General features: G+C 42.4%; 2 protein-coding genes across 2 annotated transcripts in view; both read right to left on the bottom strand.

Moving 5' to 3' along the window:
* LOC146712345 (protein NLRC3-like) overlaps positions 1 to 18,573 on the bottom strand; it is a 113,450-nt gene that overhangs the window by 76,502 nt on the left and 18,375 nt on the right. The gene's annotated exons all lie outside the window — the stretch shown is intronic.
* The window catches only part of LOC146712346 (protein NLRC3-like), a 15,095-nt gene continuing 13,175 nt past the window's right edge, over positions 16,654 to 18,573 (bottom strand). Inside the window, exon 6 of the mRNA XM_085436248.1 lies at positions 16,654 to 18,573. This exon is cut by the window's right edge and continues 378 nt beyond it. Within this exon, the coding sequence (XP_085292374.1) occupies positions 18,422 to 18,573 (152 nt within the window). The 3' untranslated portion in view covers positions 16,654 to 18,421.

Genomic DNA, 18,573 nt, shown 5'->3' with positions numbered 1-18,573 from the left:
ACCTCAACCACGTCACTGAGAGACCCCAGCCTGACACAGCAGCAGAGATGATGAAAGCAGAAACAGCAAACAGATGCTTCAGTTGTGTTTCTCTCTGTGTGTGCGCTCACGCCCACTTGTGTGTGTGAACTTTCCACGTACCTCAGCTTGTTTCTCCAACATGAGCCATCAGGGCTGAAAAACATCACTAACACATGAATTCTTTCTCTTTTTGTTATCACCTGTGATCATGTGTCTTATGTTTCTGTCATTCACCAGTTCTTGTAGAGTTACGTGTAACTAGACTTCTGTGGGACGTAAATGATTGTTTTGTATGCAGATCTGTACAAAGGATGTAAACACTTGATTACAAAGGAGATCTCAGCTGTGTTGTTATGGATGGACTTCAACGTATTTGTTAAAAAAGAGAATAAAGCAAAGTGTTTTAGCTGTTTGGGAGTTTTTGTTTGATTCCATTCAGTTTTATTTCTATGGAGTCAAATAATAAGAAAGGCTCTAGAACAGCCCTGAGTTTGTCCAGGTGACACTCCTCTGAAGAACAAAGACAAAGAGGAAGAAGGGGATTCGTTTTCAAGTCTTGTTTCTTTCAAAATAAAAGCTGAAATGTTTTGGAAGCATGATAATATTTCAGCCAGGATGCCGTCTCCAAGGAGACCTGCACCTCAGCGCTGAGCTCCACATCACGCCCTGTGAAAGCACAGATATAAATCTGCTGCAGTGAGAAGAACTTTACCCAACACAAGTGTAGAAGTAGACATTTGACTTTACCTACAACCTGTTAACAACAAAGCTTTCATTGCCTCTGCTGTTGATGTCATGTAGGACTAATCATACTTCACATCAGCCATGCACACGTCAGAGGATCTCCAGGCTTTCAGTAATAAAGCCAAGCAGATGATGTGAACATAGCAATAGTAAAACATGCATCATAATCAGCTGTGTGTGTCGACTATGTGGCACCTCAGTCTTGTTGGCATGAAGAAAAGTTGTGTAACATGTAGCATAAGGGCTGCAAAGACATCATGTAGACAGCAGTCGTCTGTTAGTCGTAACGTATCTCCTGTTAAAGAGTTAAATGTGCGTTCTCCATCTCTGTCCTCTCACAGCTCGCCGTATACCAACTCCAGCTGTGGTAACCATGGCTGTGCCCATCAACACGCTGAAGCTGAGACGCCACCCGTCAAAATAAAAGTCTTAGTTCTGATATTTTGTAATGAGTTTGTAGATTTCCCACAGCTGATCGTAACAGCAGGCTGCCGGTTTGGAGAAGCCAGTCCAGGAATACTGGAACAGAAGCTAAACAAAGTCCTGCTGTGAACAGCAGCAATATGGATTTTACACATCCATCCATCTTTTCAGCTCAGGGTCGTGTGTGTGTTTGCACCATGTTTACAGAAACTGGAACGTGACTCCACTTGTGGACAAAATGAGCGTCGCCAAGAGTTTGAAGGCGTTTTGGAGACTAAACATGGTGTTTTAGTGTCAGGGGTACGATTAGGTTGTTAGGTTGTTAACCTCTGCTGCCACGCTGACGGCGTATGCGGCCAAACGGAAGAAGACAGTCTATATTCTTAGCAGCATGCACAGCGTGGTTCAGACTGATAACACTACCAAAAGGAAGCCAAACACTGTCACCCTTTACAACAAAACAAAGTGTGGCGTGGATGTGATGGACCAGATGGTTCGGGAGTACACTGTCCGCAGAGGAACACGGCGCTGGCCAGTTGCCGTGTTTTATAACATGATTGACATGGCAGCACTGAATGCACATGTGCTGTATCAAGCATGCACCGGGACGAAGGAAAGACGGGTGGACTTCCTGGTGGAGCTTGCAAGAGAGTTGGCTCACTCTCATGTAGCTGCGAAGAAGGCAAGAAAAGAACAGTTGCTTTGGACACAACCCTCCACACCTAGCCCTGGAAAAAGAGCCACGTGTCAGGTCAAACACAAATGCAAGAACAATCAGGCCACTGTGCGATGTGTTCACTGCAACAGATACACATGTGGTCAATGCAGACTACAGATACCATGGCAGTGCCAGGATTGTGAGTGATTGCTGAAAATGTTGAAATGTACTCACTCACTTTTTATAATTATTTGTAAATATGTGTACAAATGGTTGGTTTTTTGTACTGTTTTTATCAGTAAATCTCAGCAACAAAGGACATACACCCATGTGTGTTGATTTCTCCCTAAGACGGCAAACTGAAACACTCCAAGTTGGTGACTTTTGGAGATTTATTTCCCTGGATGATTGAGAATGCATCAAGATGAAACACAAAAGCAAGTTCACAGCTTTTAGCAGCTCCAGCACCCCCTCGTTCACACACCCCCACTCCCCTCCCTCCAGAATTCCCAGGTAACAACCTAATATACATATGAATGACTAGCCAATTTAGCTTCCACTTGGCTGAAGCTAAAGCTTAGCTAAAAGCCATTTGGCTGCTCTCCGGGTTTTAAAGGTAGAAAGGTAGAAGCCTGGGACTCCTAGTGTTAAGAGCGATGGTGATGCGTGGAAAAAACCACCTGGTCTCCTTACATACACCTCCCTCAGCCAGTCTTTCATCATTTCCTCATCCATCCAGCCCTTTTCATTTGCCTTAATGATGATTCCTGCTGGAAACTTCTCTTTAGGCAAAGTCTTTCGCTTAAAAATCACCATAGGCGGCAGTTTCTGTCCATTAGCATGGCAGCCAAGCACAACAGTAAAAGAAGACTTTTCATACCCCGTTGTGCGTATCGCTACCGTGCTGGTCCCCTTCTTCTCCACAGTGTGACTCACCGGGATGTCAAAAGTGAGCGGGACCTCGTCCATGTTTGTGATGTGGCTGGCCTGGATGTGTTTGTCGCCGATGTGTTTGCTGCAGTAGGAGCGGAAGATGGCCAGCTTTTCCTTATAATCCGCTGGAAGTTGCTGCGCTACCGTAGTCCTGGTCCGGATGGAAAAATGGCACCGTTTCATAAAACGAAAGCACCAAGACGGACCTCCTTGGAAATGTTCAATGTTCATCTCTTCAGCTAGTGAAACTGCTTTTAGCCGAATGGTGACCGTCGAAACGCTTCTCCCGCTCGTTCTTTGCTCGATGATCCACCGCTCGAGTCTTTCCTCCAACTCGGGCCACCTCGCCTTATGTCCGCGGAAACTCAGCTGCGTTTTCTTGACCTGCCGGAGCTTGTTTTCTAGCTTCCTCCATTTGTGAACCATCGATTCGTTAATCTTAAATTCTCTCGCTGCTGCTCGATTTCCATGTTCCTCCGCGTAGCTGATGGCCTTCAGTTTAAACTGTGCTTCGCAAGCGTGTCTCTTTGGCATTTTCAGGGTTGTTAAAACAACGGTGTCCTGCATAACGCAGATACCTGTTCTTTTATACAGGTATGTGCGATAAAGTCAACGCACACACTTCACTCTTTAGCGTTCTCATGGTGTTCTCTACTACGTCCTCATTACAACACACAGGGCGCACTGTGCTATAGGGCGCGCCGTACTTTTTGAAGAAAATCTAAGACTTTTAAGTGCGCCTTATGGTCGTGAAAGTACGGTATACATTTACATACAGTGACTTGTCTTTGTAACCAAAGGGGGTTGCAAGGGGAGGTGTTTTGTAAACTATTGTTTGATGTTTGTCAATAAAAGGCAGCGAGAGGAGGCCATCATCGGGGTCATTGTCATGCTGGAAACAGATGAGAGGCCTCCCTTGCGCAAGTAATCGATCGATCGACTGTCTTGTTTTCTTCATGATGAATAAGTCTCTAGAATTAGCGGGGCTTGTGGAAACACAGACCCAACAGAAAACTTTAACCTTGTAGACTTCATTATGTTCCAGCTGCTCTACAGACGCTGTGACCTCGAACTTAAGCAGGTCGTAAAGTATGTGCAGCTCAATAACTTCATAATCAGACCCTGTGGTATTTAGGCAGCAGAACAACTAAGAATAACAACTACAAAGAATGTTTTTAGGTTTCTGTTGTACTGCAAGGTTCTGTACATGTTAGGATGCCTGGGTCGTCGACCCAGGGTTTTTGAGTTTATGATATTATTTATACTGTCTAGTTTTTGGTTTCTTTGAGTTCTGTCTTATGGCTTAGGTCTCTGTCTTCTTTAGTTGCTCTGTGTCCCCTATCACCTGCATCCCCTTGTCTAGTTCGCGTCTATGTGTATCCTAAGTTCCTATATCCCCGTGTTCAGTCTATGTTTGTGTCTGCCCTGTTCCCACATCTCTGTTCCCTTTGTTATTGTCTAAGGTTGATTTCTGGGATTTCACACAACCCAGGATTCAGATCGTGAATCCATGATGGGCTTGGATTTACATCATTATAAATGAAATGTGCTCTACTTGGAAGCAGCCGGCCCCGCCCCTTTTGACGGGTTGTGTGAGACTTTAAATCATCAAACTGTAAATTATAAATTTAAATTGTTATTGATCCTTTACCCCGAGTCCTAAAGTGTAGATTTATTTTCTTACTCTTCTTATATTTATTGTTTGTTTACTTGCACCGCTGTAACTGCAGCCTCGTCGTCTCGTCTCTCTATATGCTGGACTGTCTGTAGCGGAGATGACAATAAAGTTTACTTTGACTTCAGCAGCGCGCAGGCGCACCGAGAGCTCTCGCGCTCACTTTATAGAATTTAGAAAAAACATCGGTGCAGATTATAAGTCTGTATCATAATATCTGTTTGTTGTTTTTATTTTGTTTTGCGAGTTGGTTATTAGATGCCGCTCCAGCCAGCCAGAGACTCCCCGCCGCCCTGCCCTCTCCTCCCTGTGCCGCCAGCAGCAGGCGCACCTCGCAAACATGTCAGACATGCTGTCAGTAAATGATTGGTTTCTATACATTTCTAAACACAAAACCTCTTCACACTTCTAACATGCACATTTACACAACTAAATGGCAGTATTGATGAAAAGAAACACATTCAACAAATCCATTTAAACCTTAAAACAAACAAAAGGAAGCATCTCTATGGACAAACAAACCACTCCACTTGTCTGACATGTCACTCTCTTTATTACCTGTTACTTTAAAATTCATACACTAATTATGTCTGCCCATCTCTCTAATGTGAAGGTCAAAGGTCAACATCCCAGTGACATAAGAATAATCCCAAAGGGGCAAAGGCAGCGGTTAATTTAGCACATTTAGCATTAAGGGTACAGCAAGGATATACTTTTACTTATTGTGGCAGGGGTGTGGTCTCTGGCCTGCTGCAGTGGAGGCTGGTGGCGGGACGTTGGACGGCACAGGTGAGGGTGATGGAGCTCATGACTCTCCCCTTTATAGTGACGGAGGAGACTGGCGTGGGGGAAGCGTGTAGTGGAGGAAGCCGAGGAGAGAGCTGGTTTCTGGCTACAAAGACGGCGTCAAACCAGAAAAGATTGCTCGTGGTCAAATAATGTGTAATAATAATGAAATAAATAGGCCATTGGGAAAAACTTGATTTTGAAATAAAGACTGACTTTGAAAAAAAGGACATTTGGATTAAAAATGGCTGGGAATAAATAAAATGCCTCAGGAATAATCTCTGTTATTGTGAAAAATAATGATCATGAAATAATATTTCACAATAATAAGTAAATTTATATAGCAGAATGCAATATATTTCACAATAATGAGCTTCTTTTCAAAATGTGTTCAATTATTTCACTATATCATTCTCACATTACATATCTGTGTCTTATTTATTCACATAGTTATTTATTTCATCATGACTTATTTATTTATTTAATTTTGAACACTTTGGAGTTCCATATGGTTGTAGTGGGCTTGTAATGTAAATGTGTCTGATTAAATGTGACATTAATGCTGACGCTGCATCAAACCCTGATAAAACAGTTCTATTAGTGGGTCTGTGTGATCAGCATCAGTGGGTTAAGGTGAGGCCTTGACTAGTAGAACGTCATGTTGGTATTTAACAACACATGAGCCAACATCAGACTCCGAGCGCTACGATGCTAAAGATCAGAAGATCCAGTGTGACATCATCGTTACCTGGCAACAGCAGCCCTCATCTGACTTTATTGGAGGATATTTACACCAGCAACACGGTTTAGTTTGATATGACGGATTAACAACATGCGCTGTGATATCCAGTTCATCTGTAACAGATACTGGATCTAATCAGTCAGCAGATATCTGATCAGCTTATTTATAATTATACTAGAAACAAATACAACTGTGTTGGTGATTCATGCAAACTTGCATATCAGCCTTTGAAGGTTTTGTAGTATTGAGAACAAAGAGGTTGTGTTAGGGCTGAAAAGCCCGACTTGTTCTCCTCTGCAGGTCATCAAATGCACCACAGAAGTTTGTATTTGCACAGCCTGTATATGTTTGATGGCTTTATTATTCTCTGTTCAAAGACAGTAAATATGGAAAATGTCTCATGTAGTATCAGCTTCATTTAAAATGACTGCAAACATTTAGAGAACATGTGCTGCTGTTTGTCCTACATTTCAACACTGAATGAACCCTGAAAACATGATGGCAGCTGGCAGGTTGGAGTTCACATGAAATATCGGCTGTATGAAGACTGGAAATATAGATGATAAAAACATGCAGCCAAACATTTGTGGACATGAATAAACTATCTGATCCAAAAAGCAGGAAGTGACACAGCTAGAAAGTGTGTAACAGCTGAAGTCAAATGTAATGCAGAGTTGAATCTGCACTTGGATCCATCTGTGAAAGGTCCACATGTAGGGATCACATGAGTCCTGATGTTTGTCAGTCAGCTTGATAACTCCATCTACTGTGGCTACATATACTGGGCTGGTAGCTCCACAGTGTTGGAAAGAAACTATTAAATGTGCAAAGTTTAAAATCAGAGGCTCTTCTAACACAGGAGCCATGTTCAGTTTAGATCACAGCCGACCACCGGCAGTCTGAAATGGAATGAAGCCCATTGACAGCCAGCAGGTCTAAACAGGAACGCACCCATTTGTATGTGTGGCAATGATGTGGCTGCAGCTGACACAGGATTGGTTCAAACTAAACATCAGACACATTTCACAGAGTTCACAAATAAACTCACGTTTTTATTTTTGAAGATGATCATAAAGTAGAATTTATGGTCCAGTAGAAACAGCAGGAGGTTTGAGCCCTTCTGATGGCAAGGCAAGGCAAGTTTATTTGTATAGCACAATTCAACAACAAGGTGATTCAAAGTGCTTTACAGAGACATTAGAAACAAAAACAAATAAAAAGCATGATTTAAAATTGATTAAAACAAGCAAACAAACTAACTAACTAATTAACAAACAAACAAACAAAACAGTATATAAAATCAAAACAGATCAGAACAGTAGATAAAATCAGTAGTTAAATGTAAGTTTTGAAATTTAAGCTTAAAGTGTGGATTTGGTGCTTTATTCAAATGCAGCTGAGAACAGGTGAGTCTTCAACCTGGATTTAAATAAACGGAGTGTTTCAGCTGATCTGAGGCTTTCTGGGAGTTTGTTCCAGATATAAGGAGCATAAAAGCTGAATGCAGCTTCTCCGTGTCTGGTTCTGACTCTGGGAACTGATAAAAGACCGGATCCAGATGACCTGAGGGATCTGGAAGGTTCATACTGGGTCAGGAGGTCATTGATGTATTTTGGTCCTAAACCATTCAGAGCTTTATAGGCCAGCATCAGAACTTTAAAGTCTATCCTCTGACGGACAGGCAGCCAGTGTAAAGACCTCAGAGCTGGACTGATGTGGTCCACTTTTTTGGTCTTAGTGAGGACTCGAGCAGCAGAGTTCTGAATGAGCTGTAGTTGTCTGACTGATTTTTTAGGTAGACCTGTAAAGATGCTGTTACAGTAATCAAGCCTACTAAAGATGAATGCATGGACTAGTTTTTCCAGGTCCTGTTGAGACATCAGATCTTTTATCCTTGAAATATTCTTGAGGCGATAGTAAGCTGATTTTGTTATTGTCTTAATGTGTTTTTCTAAGTTTAGGTCTGCATCCATCACTACACCCACATTTCTCGCCTGGTTTGTGGTTTTTAGATGTATAGATTGAAGTTCTCTGGTGACCTGTAATCGTTTTTCTTTGGCGCCAAAGACTATTACCTCAGTTTTGTCTTTGTTTAGCTGGAGAAAATTGTACGGGGCCTCGGTCTCCTGGTGACATTGTGATATATATTTGTGTGTCATCTGCATAGCTATGACAGTTTATTTTGTTGTTCTTTATAATCTGTTCCAGTGGGAGCATGTAAACAGAAAGGGTCCCAAGATGGAACCTTGGGGAACTCCACATGTGATACTTGTCTGCTCAGATGTGAAGTTACCTATTGATACAAAGTATTTCCTGTTTTCTAAGTATGTTTTGAACCAGTTTAGTACAGTTCCTGAAAGACCTGTCCAGTTCTCCAGTCTTTTGAGTAATATGTTGTGGTCAACTGTATCAAATGCTGCACTGAGATCCAGTAAAACTAAAACTGACATTTTTCCACTGTCTGTATTCAGACATATGTCATTAAACAGCAGAAACAGGATTTGGAGGAAGATGTTAATAGATTAGAAAGAATTGTACACTGTGAATCAATGCAAGTCTTTCTATATAGACAGCTCTGTAATAATCCCTCAGGTAGGTTCCTCTGGGACAGTCACAGATAAAGACACCAATTCTGACATCCTTTGAAAGCCTGACTTTGAATTTTCATCACTCGTCATGCACACAGATGTTAATTCTACATATTCCTGGTACTGAACTCTAAATCAATATGAAGAAAATGCTCCTGCTAATCTGCATCTATGTTGATATCAAATCCTTTTCCAGCACATGGATAAATCTCTATAAATCTTTCAGTCTGATCAGAATGGGCACAGTGTTGTTATTGCAGCTCCCTGATGTTTGAAAAGCTAAATGTCCATTTTAAAGTGCTCGTGTGTAGGATTGTGTTTTCCTTCCTTTGTGCAGTTCTTACAGTAAACATGTTTGAATGTTTCCTGTTCCCCTGATGCTTCTTCCTGTTGGATAAAATTGGTTTGAATAACATGTTCTTATAGGTTATAATGAACTTCAAACTGTGATCCACTTACAAAACTGCCTCATTTTATTGGAACGATCCACATTTGCATCCATTCACGGTACATTTGACATCTGAACACGTTTGTACACATGATGAAAGGACAGATGGTGTTTGTGTGTCCTTCTTAAACTTAGTGTGGATGTTTCATCATGTAGAACTACTTAGAACAAAGTCTTTGGAACATTTGGAGAACACGTTTAGGAAAGTAACATCCTGGTAGAACATTTTCTTAAAGCAGAGCAGAGCTGCAACATGACTGTGAGGATTCAGAAGAATAAAGTCAGAATACTTTATTATTATGAAGACTAAAGTGCACCTTAATGCTGCCGATGAACACACATGTTCTTTGTGAAAGCATGTGTGAGCACAGCTGACATGCACCACACTGACCCCACTCGCCCCATTTCTTCATCCACTTCTTGCTCTTGTGCTTGAAATGAGACGCAGCAAAAGTCAGAGGCTCTAAAATCCACAAAAAGGGGGCTCGTTAGATCAGGATACTGGATGTGATCCATAGAAAATATGGATAATACACCACTTTATTTGAAGCATCTGTAGCACTGCCTCAGTTCTGGATGTTTCCACCGACTCCTCTGTGCACCTAAAGGAAAGGTCAAAGGTCAGCAGCACATGTAGTTGGGACAAGTCTTCAGTCGCACAAACTACACAATCATTTTCCTCCAATGACGACTTTTCACTTGCAGAAATGGTCCTGTGTGATTTCCAGGCTGTGATATAAAAACTAGTTCCTAATGGCAGCGACTCACTCAGTAAACATGTGTTTCCTTCACCAACCTCACACACAGATCCAATAAGATCAGGAAGTGGGCAGTATAGTACAATATGTGTTATTCTGTGCTGCACTGCCCAAACTAAAGATCTGCTGAAGTGTTGGAAATGATCCAGATGTTTATTTTGGACGATACAGCAGAAGATCAGACATGAAAGTGGAGATAACACAGAAGACCTGCAGCAAAGGTCAGAGGTCAGACTGGGCCCTGGATTCAACAATGAGCCAATGATCATCAAGCAGTGACTAAAGCAGAGCCCTGACGTTCTGACATTCATCACACAGTCAGAACAAATGTCTGCTGATGACTTCATCTCATGAAACGACTGATAGATGTCAGTTCATTGATCAGCTGAGCTGCTGATCTTCATCGTCACAGAAACATTCAGCTTGTTTCAATCAGTAAATAACTCCCACTACTCCCAGTTTGAACTGTTCCCACTCAAAATGCTGTGAGAACAATGATCATTGTAGAACTTCACAAACATCACGTGTTGTTTTCCACATGTAAGATCAGCAAACACACAGAAACTTCCTGTTGCCACACACGGCCTCTAAAATCTCTTCCACGCTTTCTGTCTGAAGTCCACTCTCTGTGTCGGATCCACAGGAAACAACAAGATCTTATTAACATGGTTTTCAATGTGTCTCCTTCCAAAAAGTCCAACCAATGAACAAATGTGTGTATTTGTGGAGGCCGAACAAAAGCATGACACATTTCTCTGTTTCTATAAACTGGAGTCAAACACAAACATGAAGAGTTTCACTGACAGACTCCAAAATGCCCCCACAGTGGATCAAAGGGAAATCCTACAGTGTGGCCAGAGACTCTTAATGGCTCCAACATCAACACATCCACAATGTTGGATCCAGTTCTGCCTCACAGAGTTACTAAGACACACCCTCTGCCAGCATCACAACAGCTCCACCTGCTTCACCTGCCTCCTCAGCATCTGTACACCTGAAGAGAAAAGAAAGGCTCCAACAGCAAATAATCTACAAAGGATTCATGAAGTTTCATCCAACAATAACATGTTTGCCTTCCACACTTCTGTTATTTATGATCACAAGAACTTGTGCAGCCCTGATATCAGCCCTAATATATGAGTGTGTTTGCCCAAAGACTGAAACAGCATCAACATGACAGCTGTAAGAAATCTTCTCTCAGCCTTGTTTGGCAGAAGATCCCTGCAACAAAGATTGTAGCTGAAAGATGACGTGTGTAAAGTTTGCTCTGTGGGAGGGTCGAGGCTGTTTTTAGACCTTTGATAGTTTCCAATCCAGTTCTGACAGACAGGAATAAAAACAACATCATTAAGATCAGATCATGGAGCTGTTTGCTGCCTTGTTTCTATCTTCACATTACAAGACTTTACTACAATAAAGATGCTGACATGTATCTGTAGCAACAACATCATTGAATCTAGAACAACTGGAGCCAAACCAGTGGCTCTGCTGGGATCACTGGTGAGCCAACACTTCCTTGTTGATGCAGATTTCAGGGCTTCCTTTTGCTCCTCCGTTATAACTGTTCTCTCTTCTCAACACATGATGACACAAAGGAATCAGCAGTGACAAAGATGATGCTGAAGAGAAGCACACACTTCACACATATAACAGAGCAGTGCAGTTACACACACCTCTGCTCGACATCAGGCCTCAAACAAAGACACAAAACACTAACTTGACTCTAAACAGAAGAAACGAGCAGCTGTTTCTGTTCTGTGCTTATTTATATTTGACACACATGCTTCTCTTTGTGCAAACACACATCGCACTATAAGGGTAACCTCGCACACAATGATTGGACAGCACAGTGATGATGCTGGGAGATCCTATACGCAGCAACACAGAAACACTGAGAACTTTAAACAATGATGGAAAGTGTTATAAATGACTTGTTGGCCTCTGATCTGTCACAAACAGCTGAAACGTGTCTCTCATGAGTCACATGAAGGTTTTTGACAGAAAGGACAAAAAGTAGCTGCAGTCAGTTTGTGTCATTTTTATATTTATTCATCTGGGAGAAAAATCTGAGGGACATTAAAATGTGTTTTCAACAGAGACAAGAACATGAATATAACAGAACAGGTAAATGAACATGTTTCAAGTAAACAGCTGGACTGATCAGGTCCAAACACAGAGTGATAAACTTGTCAAACAGCTGTCATATCTTTATATAGAAGCTCTTTATAAATGCTGCTCACTGCAGTCTGTTTACTAATAATGTCAAAGTGTTAGAAACACAGAAACATCAGAATGGTCTTTGTTCACAGAAACCTGTCTGGGATCCTTTGTTGTTCTTTTGATGCAGAGTTACATTATAAATATAAAGAGTTATTTCAGAGTCTCATCAGTTTTCCTGCATGTCTTTATTTAACACATCAGCAGGGCTGAAGCTCTCATGTTAAACACACACTGATCTATGGACACGTTCATGTGTTTCTAACAGAACCAGGCTGTTATCAGCCTGCACTAACATTATGTCACACACACTGAATGTAACAGTGACAGTTTACATCATCACACAATCAGCTGTGATTGTTTCACTGTCATCAAACGAGTCAACAGGAAGTAGAATCAATAGAAACCAATCATTTACTGACAGCATGTCTGATGGAAATAAGTGCAGATTATGTATGAAGTCTAACTGCACACAGTAACTGTGTTACAATAAGGACTTAACAGCGCCCTCTGCTGGAGTGTTTCAGTACTGCGTTAACTAGAATACACCACCTCCTCCTCACACCACCTGCTACAGCTCTACTCTTCTATGACTACAGTCATCCACAGCACTGATGTGAGGTCACATGGTTCATATGTAAGGAGCACAGCTGACCTCAGGTCAGTTTAATGACTGTGAGCAGCAGCTGTGTTATTGTCACTGTGACAGGGAGACACTCTCAGACACAGCGCTCATGTCAGCTTGTTCTCATGCAGGAGGATCAGGAGCTCCATGTTTGTCTTTCTGTTTGAATCATGATGTGTTTGTGCCATCAGAGTCTGTCATGAGTACTCAGGGTTTCACAGCAGCTCTTCTGGATGCTGACGAGGACTCCAACCTCATGTTTCACCTCTCTGAGCTTCTGATGTCTGTGAACACTCGTGTTTCTTCTCTGGGCTCATCTGGACAAAAACACCTTTCTGTGTTTGGCTGCAGCCTCATTCTGACTGACAGGAAGTGTGTTATCCATGAGCTGCACTTCTGTGAGGAAGTTTCCTGCTGTGTTTCCTGTCTGTGGACAAACACGAGTGTTCCAGCTGAGGACTTGGTTCCTTCCACCTGTCCATACAGGACATCACGCTGTCTGCAGCTCTGTAAATGCAGCTCCAGGTCCTTCCACGTGCTGCTCTGTATTTGTGCAGTTTGTAGTGTGTCCTGGGAAACGTAGCACACATGGTGTTCTTCTGCTGTTTCCTCCTTTCACTGAGTGTGAAACACTGACGCTGTGCTGTTGTTCACAGAGGGGAGCTGATTCTAGCTGCAGCTGGACTCTGTCATCTAACTGAATGTGTTGGTGCTGATCACGGGGCTCTGAGGGGGGAGCAGCAGGAGGACTCTGGATGCTGACGTCAGTGTATCTGTGGAAGCTCCCACAGCGTGTCTGTCATTCAATATTGTGCTGTATATTGTATCTATGCAAAGATGAACAGACTGTGTGTTCACTGGTCTCTGTGCTGCAGCTCTGATGTCATCATCACTCCCTCCTCCACCCTCAGCAGTCCCAGCATGCTGCTGTGGTGCACCCCACCCTCACTCTACACCTGAGCCACAGACCACACCCTCCACCTCAATATACACCACAGTTTTCTCTGCTGTGGAAATGAGATCAGGAGGAAATCATCATTATTATTATTTAATAAACGCTCACATTAATGTGGGCTTATTTGTTTCATATTAGAAACATTAGTTGAGTGTTTTTAGTATAAAATGGTCAAAGTCCCTCTTTTTGCTCCTCCCCTCACCTGTGGATGGGCGGTGCTGTTACCGTGGTGACAGCTTGGATGTGTTTCAGTCCTGCCTGGTTATCACTGCAGGAATCTTTCACATTTATTACAGGTAATAACTCTGATTTTTCTGTGTATTATGAACCAAATGTATCCTGATACACACAGAGATGGATGAGCAGAGGTCACATGATGAAAGAACAAACATGGAGTCTTTGATTTATTTAGATATTTATTGATGAATGCAAACAAACCTGACACTGAACCATCGTCCAGCAGAACAAACCTGATCACATGACCTGCTGACCCAAACAGTGCAAAGCTCCATGGCAACAACAACAAACAGCCTCACATATGTTAACAGAGGCTGTTAGAAGCACAGAGTCTTTACAGTCTTTCTCCTGTTTGGACACAGATCTCTGCACATCTTCATCACAGTTACTCACAGACGTGCAGAGTGTGTGGATATCAAAGCTAAGTTTCCACCATGTTTGTAGTCTGTACTGGGACTCATGGAGCATCTCTCTATGAGCACTCAGTGCTTTAAACAGTGAGTCCCAGTTTAACCAGCAGCCTTCACACCACACATCACACAGACATGGAAACTTCAAACTTCAGACTGAAGACACCATCAGAAATAAACAGATTGTGATGAAGATGAAGAACTGGACCAGTTTGCTGTGGTTTCTTCTGTTCCTGTCAGAAATAAGAGTCTGGCAGCACTTTGCTCTCCTTCCTCATGTTTAAGGAGGAAGTGAAGAAGAGCGAGTGAGTCGTCTTCCTCTGTGGGCCCAACATCAGGCAGCAGCCACGTATTTTTAAAAACCCAGCACACTGCTTCAGAAACACTGAGTCCAGGTGACCAGAGTCATGTGATCAGTGAGGTCTTCACTCAGGACGTCACAGCTTCAGGACCTGATTCAGAGGTTTATAAGGACGTGGATCATTGGTGCTGATGTTGTGTGAGAGCTGGTGAACCATGGGGAACATAAATAACAACCAGGCCATCAGCAGTTCTACCCCCAGCTCTAACACCTACATAACACACTATACATATAGTTATTGTTAAGGTTCAAATATTGAGGAAGGAGAGTACAAACAACCAGGTCCAGAAGAGCTTGGTCAAACAATTGATTTTAATGAACACACGCGTGGGGGGACCAGCGCCGTACGCAGACAGCGCTGATCTCCGACTAATCAAAGCATAAACAGATATTTTATACCATCGGGGTTTGAATTTAATGACGCCCCTTCAACGTCACACAGATACATACATACATACGTCAAATCAAAACCACAATGACTTTTAACACAGTTTGAAAAGAACATTATCTCTATCTTCATGGCAGATGTTTCCTGTCAACCTTTTGACTGCCGCTTCTCCAAAACCACAGACCATGCTCTGCAGTAAGATACCACTTCTGCACGCCCGCAGTTGCAAGCAAACATGATTAACCTCTCACCTATAACTGAATGTATCTACTATGTGTGTGTGTGTCACGACCTCACTTGGCACTCTGTGTCACCTCTCACCTACTAACGCTCGCAGTCAAACAGAGGCCACTCTCACATGTGTTAGCAGTTTACTAAAACTATATATGTAGTATATTGAATAAATGTTTTAATCAAGAACCTCTACTAGAAGCTTAATAAAAGAATATAAAAGTATAAAAGATAATAATGAACAACCTGGTTATTCAAATAGCATCATCCAAACAGCTCCTCAGAATAAGCTGCACTTACACTCTGCTTTTAGTTTCACTTTTGCAAAAGCACGCTCTGCAAACCTGCAGTTTCCTGTCAAGACTTTGCACAGAGTGTCCTCAGAATCAACAGAATCAGCCCATACACACTTAAGATTATAACAAGCATTCAAAAGCACTTAAGATCATAGATTACACTCAACAGTTTAAAGTGGTTATAACTGCACCTGTAGTAAAGGCTAATTGGGTACCAAAATGTTTAAACATCTGAATGCAATATCAATGCTGTAGATTATATTATTAATGCAATGGTAATGATGATGATTATTAACAGTAGCAACAAAATAATTTCCCTGATCTCCACATTATATAGGTTATAGTATGTTATATATAAACGTAGCTGAAGCAGTTTCATTTGTAGCTTCACGCTGCACTTCACATGTTTGTCCACCAGATGGCAGCACAGAGGCCTGTGTTGGAAAGCTTTGAGTAATGAAGCGTTTTCAATCCAAGCTTCAGAAAGCTTCATGTGGTCATCAAGGAAGCAACCAGGAAATATCTGCTGTGTGTAAAAACAGCAACACAAGAATCCAGGATGAAGACAAGAAACTCAAAGCTCACAAAACAGGTGGAGCTAATTTTGAGACGTGTTTCTGTAAAAACACCACAGAAGTGAATCATCAAAGTTTCCATGTGAGCTGATGATGCTGCTGCTGCAGAGTTTCTGTGAACCTCCTGTGACCCCGCCTCCTCATACAGAGACATCTGATTGCTCTTCAAACTGCATCACGTGGACACATGTGATTGTGTGTTGTAGTATTGATCCCAATGCTGGTATCAGTCCTGGATCAATAACACTGGATGGATGCGTTCAGCATGGAGCCCTGAGCTGTGTTACAGACAAACATGGAAACTGACAGGTCTGTGTCATTCACAGTCTGTAACACTTCTAAACAACAGAGGCTGACCCAAGTGCCTCAGAGCCAGGCACGCTCACATCACAGCTCTCTAAATAAGCCAGTTTCAAAATAAGAGCTGAAAGCTGTGTTTGCTTGTGTTAGCTTATTATTGTGGAGACTAACATTCAGTGATCATGTGTTCAGACTCATAATGATTACTCTCAGAAATCCTGATCTTTGTATTTACTGTGTGTTGGATCAATAACTGAGATTCATGGTATCACAGAGCTGTGCTGCTGCTGATGTCAGCACATCTGGAACAATACGAGGTATCTGCTAGCAGACTGAGCAGGACGTGAGACCTGTGGACTGTTTAAAGCTGTCCCTCCACAGCTCACTCAGACCTGATCCACACCTCAGTGATATTCTCTGACTTCCTCAGTAGAGACAGAAACCATTCAGATCTGGGACCATCAGCTGACTGATGATGTCACACAGACTGTGTTTTTCAGGAACAGTGATTCTGATGTGAGCCTGCTAGCTGACAGCAGACCTGATGAAAGCACATGTTCACATCTGTGAGGACAGACTGGACTCTTTGACTGCACCTTGGTTCTCCTCAGAGGTCTGTACAGGAGCATGTCCACCCCCACTGAAGATCTCAGTCACTGTGAAACATAGAAAGCTGCTTGTGTGGCCTCTGCCTCACATGTAGATACAGCTACAGGTTTCTCTGTCAGTCAGACTGAAACAGTGTACTGATGCTGCATCATTCAGCTCTGTGCCCCAGTCAGCATCACTGGGAGCTACCAGTGTTTCTGCCCTTTTCCTGTAACACTACACTCAGCACAGGCTCAGCTGGTATCCAGTGTTGGACTTTGGCTTCAGCTGCTGTGATAGATCCTCTAACATAGATCAGCTCTGCTACATGTTGTTAGATAAGTGCAGCTGCTGTCATGTCCTGATGTTTCTCTGGCTCAGCAGCTTCTCCATCAGAGGTTCACATGGAGCTGATCCAGTATCTCCAGTAACTGTGTTCTGTGCCTCACTGGTTCATCCTTCTGTCTGTGTGACGTCAGTCAGATGTTGAAGTTAAACTCTGTAATCTTCACTGTGTCACAGAGTTCAGTGAGTCCCGTTATTCACAGTATCAATCAGATCATCAGAGAACAGCTGATCAGCAATCAGTGGTGCCAACAGCGCCTCCTGTGGTGAGAGGATGCAATAATGCAATGTAGCATTTTTCCACTCAACACTTGCAGTCATGGAAACTGTCTGTTGGATCTGTGTGACGTTGCTTTCTTGGTTAGAGTTCCTCACAAATGTCCAGATGATTCTTCTAATGAGGCGTCGACCATGTTTGCAGCTCTTTGGAAGAAAACGTCGCCCTTTGCCATCCTTACTTTTCTTTGACTTCTTCAAATGCAGCTGAACTCCAGCTGGTATTTTCTTGGACTTTGCAGCTGTTTCTGGTCATCAGTTCATTCCTGCAAACCTCTGAAGCTGAACAACAATGATGCTGCATTGCTGGCTGATCCCAAAAGGTTGATTCTGTTCATCTGGACGTTTTCAGAAACGTTTGCTCACTGATCAGGTGACTTCTTCAGTCTCAGCTGACTGCAGCTTTACAAGCTTACAAACAGCACATTTGCACAATGACTGAAAGCAGCAGCACCTGATATATATGATACTAATATAATACATATACATATATAATCCATACTAATGATGAAGGAACTGAGCTCACAGTCCATTGTTCATTCAGTGAACTACTCAGTTTATTTTGGGCCTCAGAAATGCTCACTCTGTTTGTACATCACTGTCAGCAATAGACTCATTCTGCTGTGTGGACAGGAACACATGTGACATCACTTCCTGTTTGTTTGTGACTGAAGAGGAAGAAGTTTACAAGGAATCATTTAGAAGAGTTTCAAACATCAACTGATTGAATCCATGAATCTGAAAACGTGTTTGTGAGTGAAAGAGACAGACATGTACAGACTGAACTATCTGTTCAACAGTCAGAGTGTTTCTGTAACAGGAGACACTCTTTACACTCCACTCAGCACAGGGACACTGAGGAACCACGAGACCAGACATAAAACCCAGGATAAAGAGTTTGAGTGAATGTGGTGTTGAAGGTGTGGAGGTGGATCAGAGTGTCAGAGGAGACTCTGTAGAAGGACAGAGTGCCAGCAGGACAGTCCACATACA

The sequence above is a fragment of the Copadichromis virginalis genome, linkage group LG3 (genome assembly GCF_057382275.1).
Source record: "Copadichromis virginalis isolate Kocher_CV1m ecotype Utaka linkage group LG3, C_Virginalis_male_GT1.1, whole genome shotgun sequence".
Taxonomy (NCBI): Eukaryota; Metazoa; Chordata; class Actinopteri; order Cichliformes; family Cichlidae; genus Copadichromis; species Copadichromis virginalis.
The sequence above is the reverse complement of the archived record's forward strand: the minus strand, read 5'-3'. Positions and strand labels throughout refer to the sequence as shown.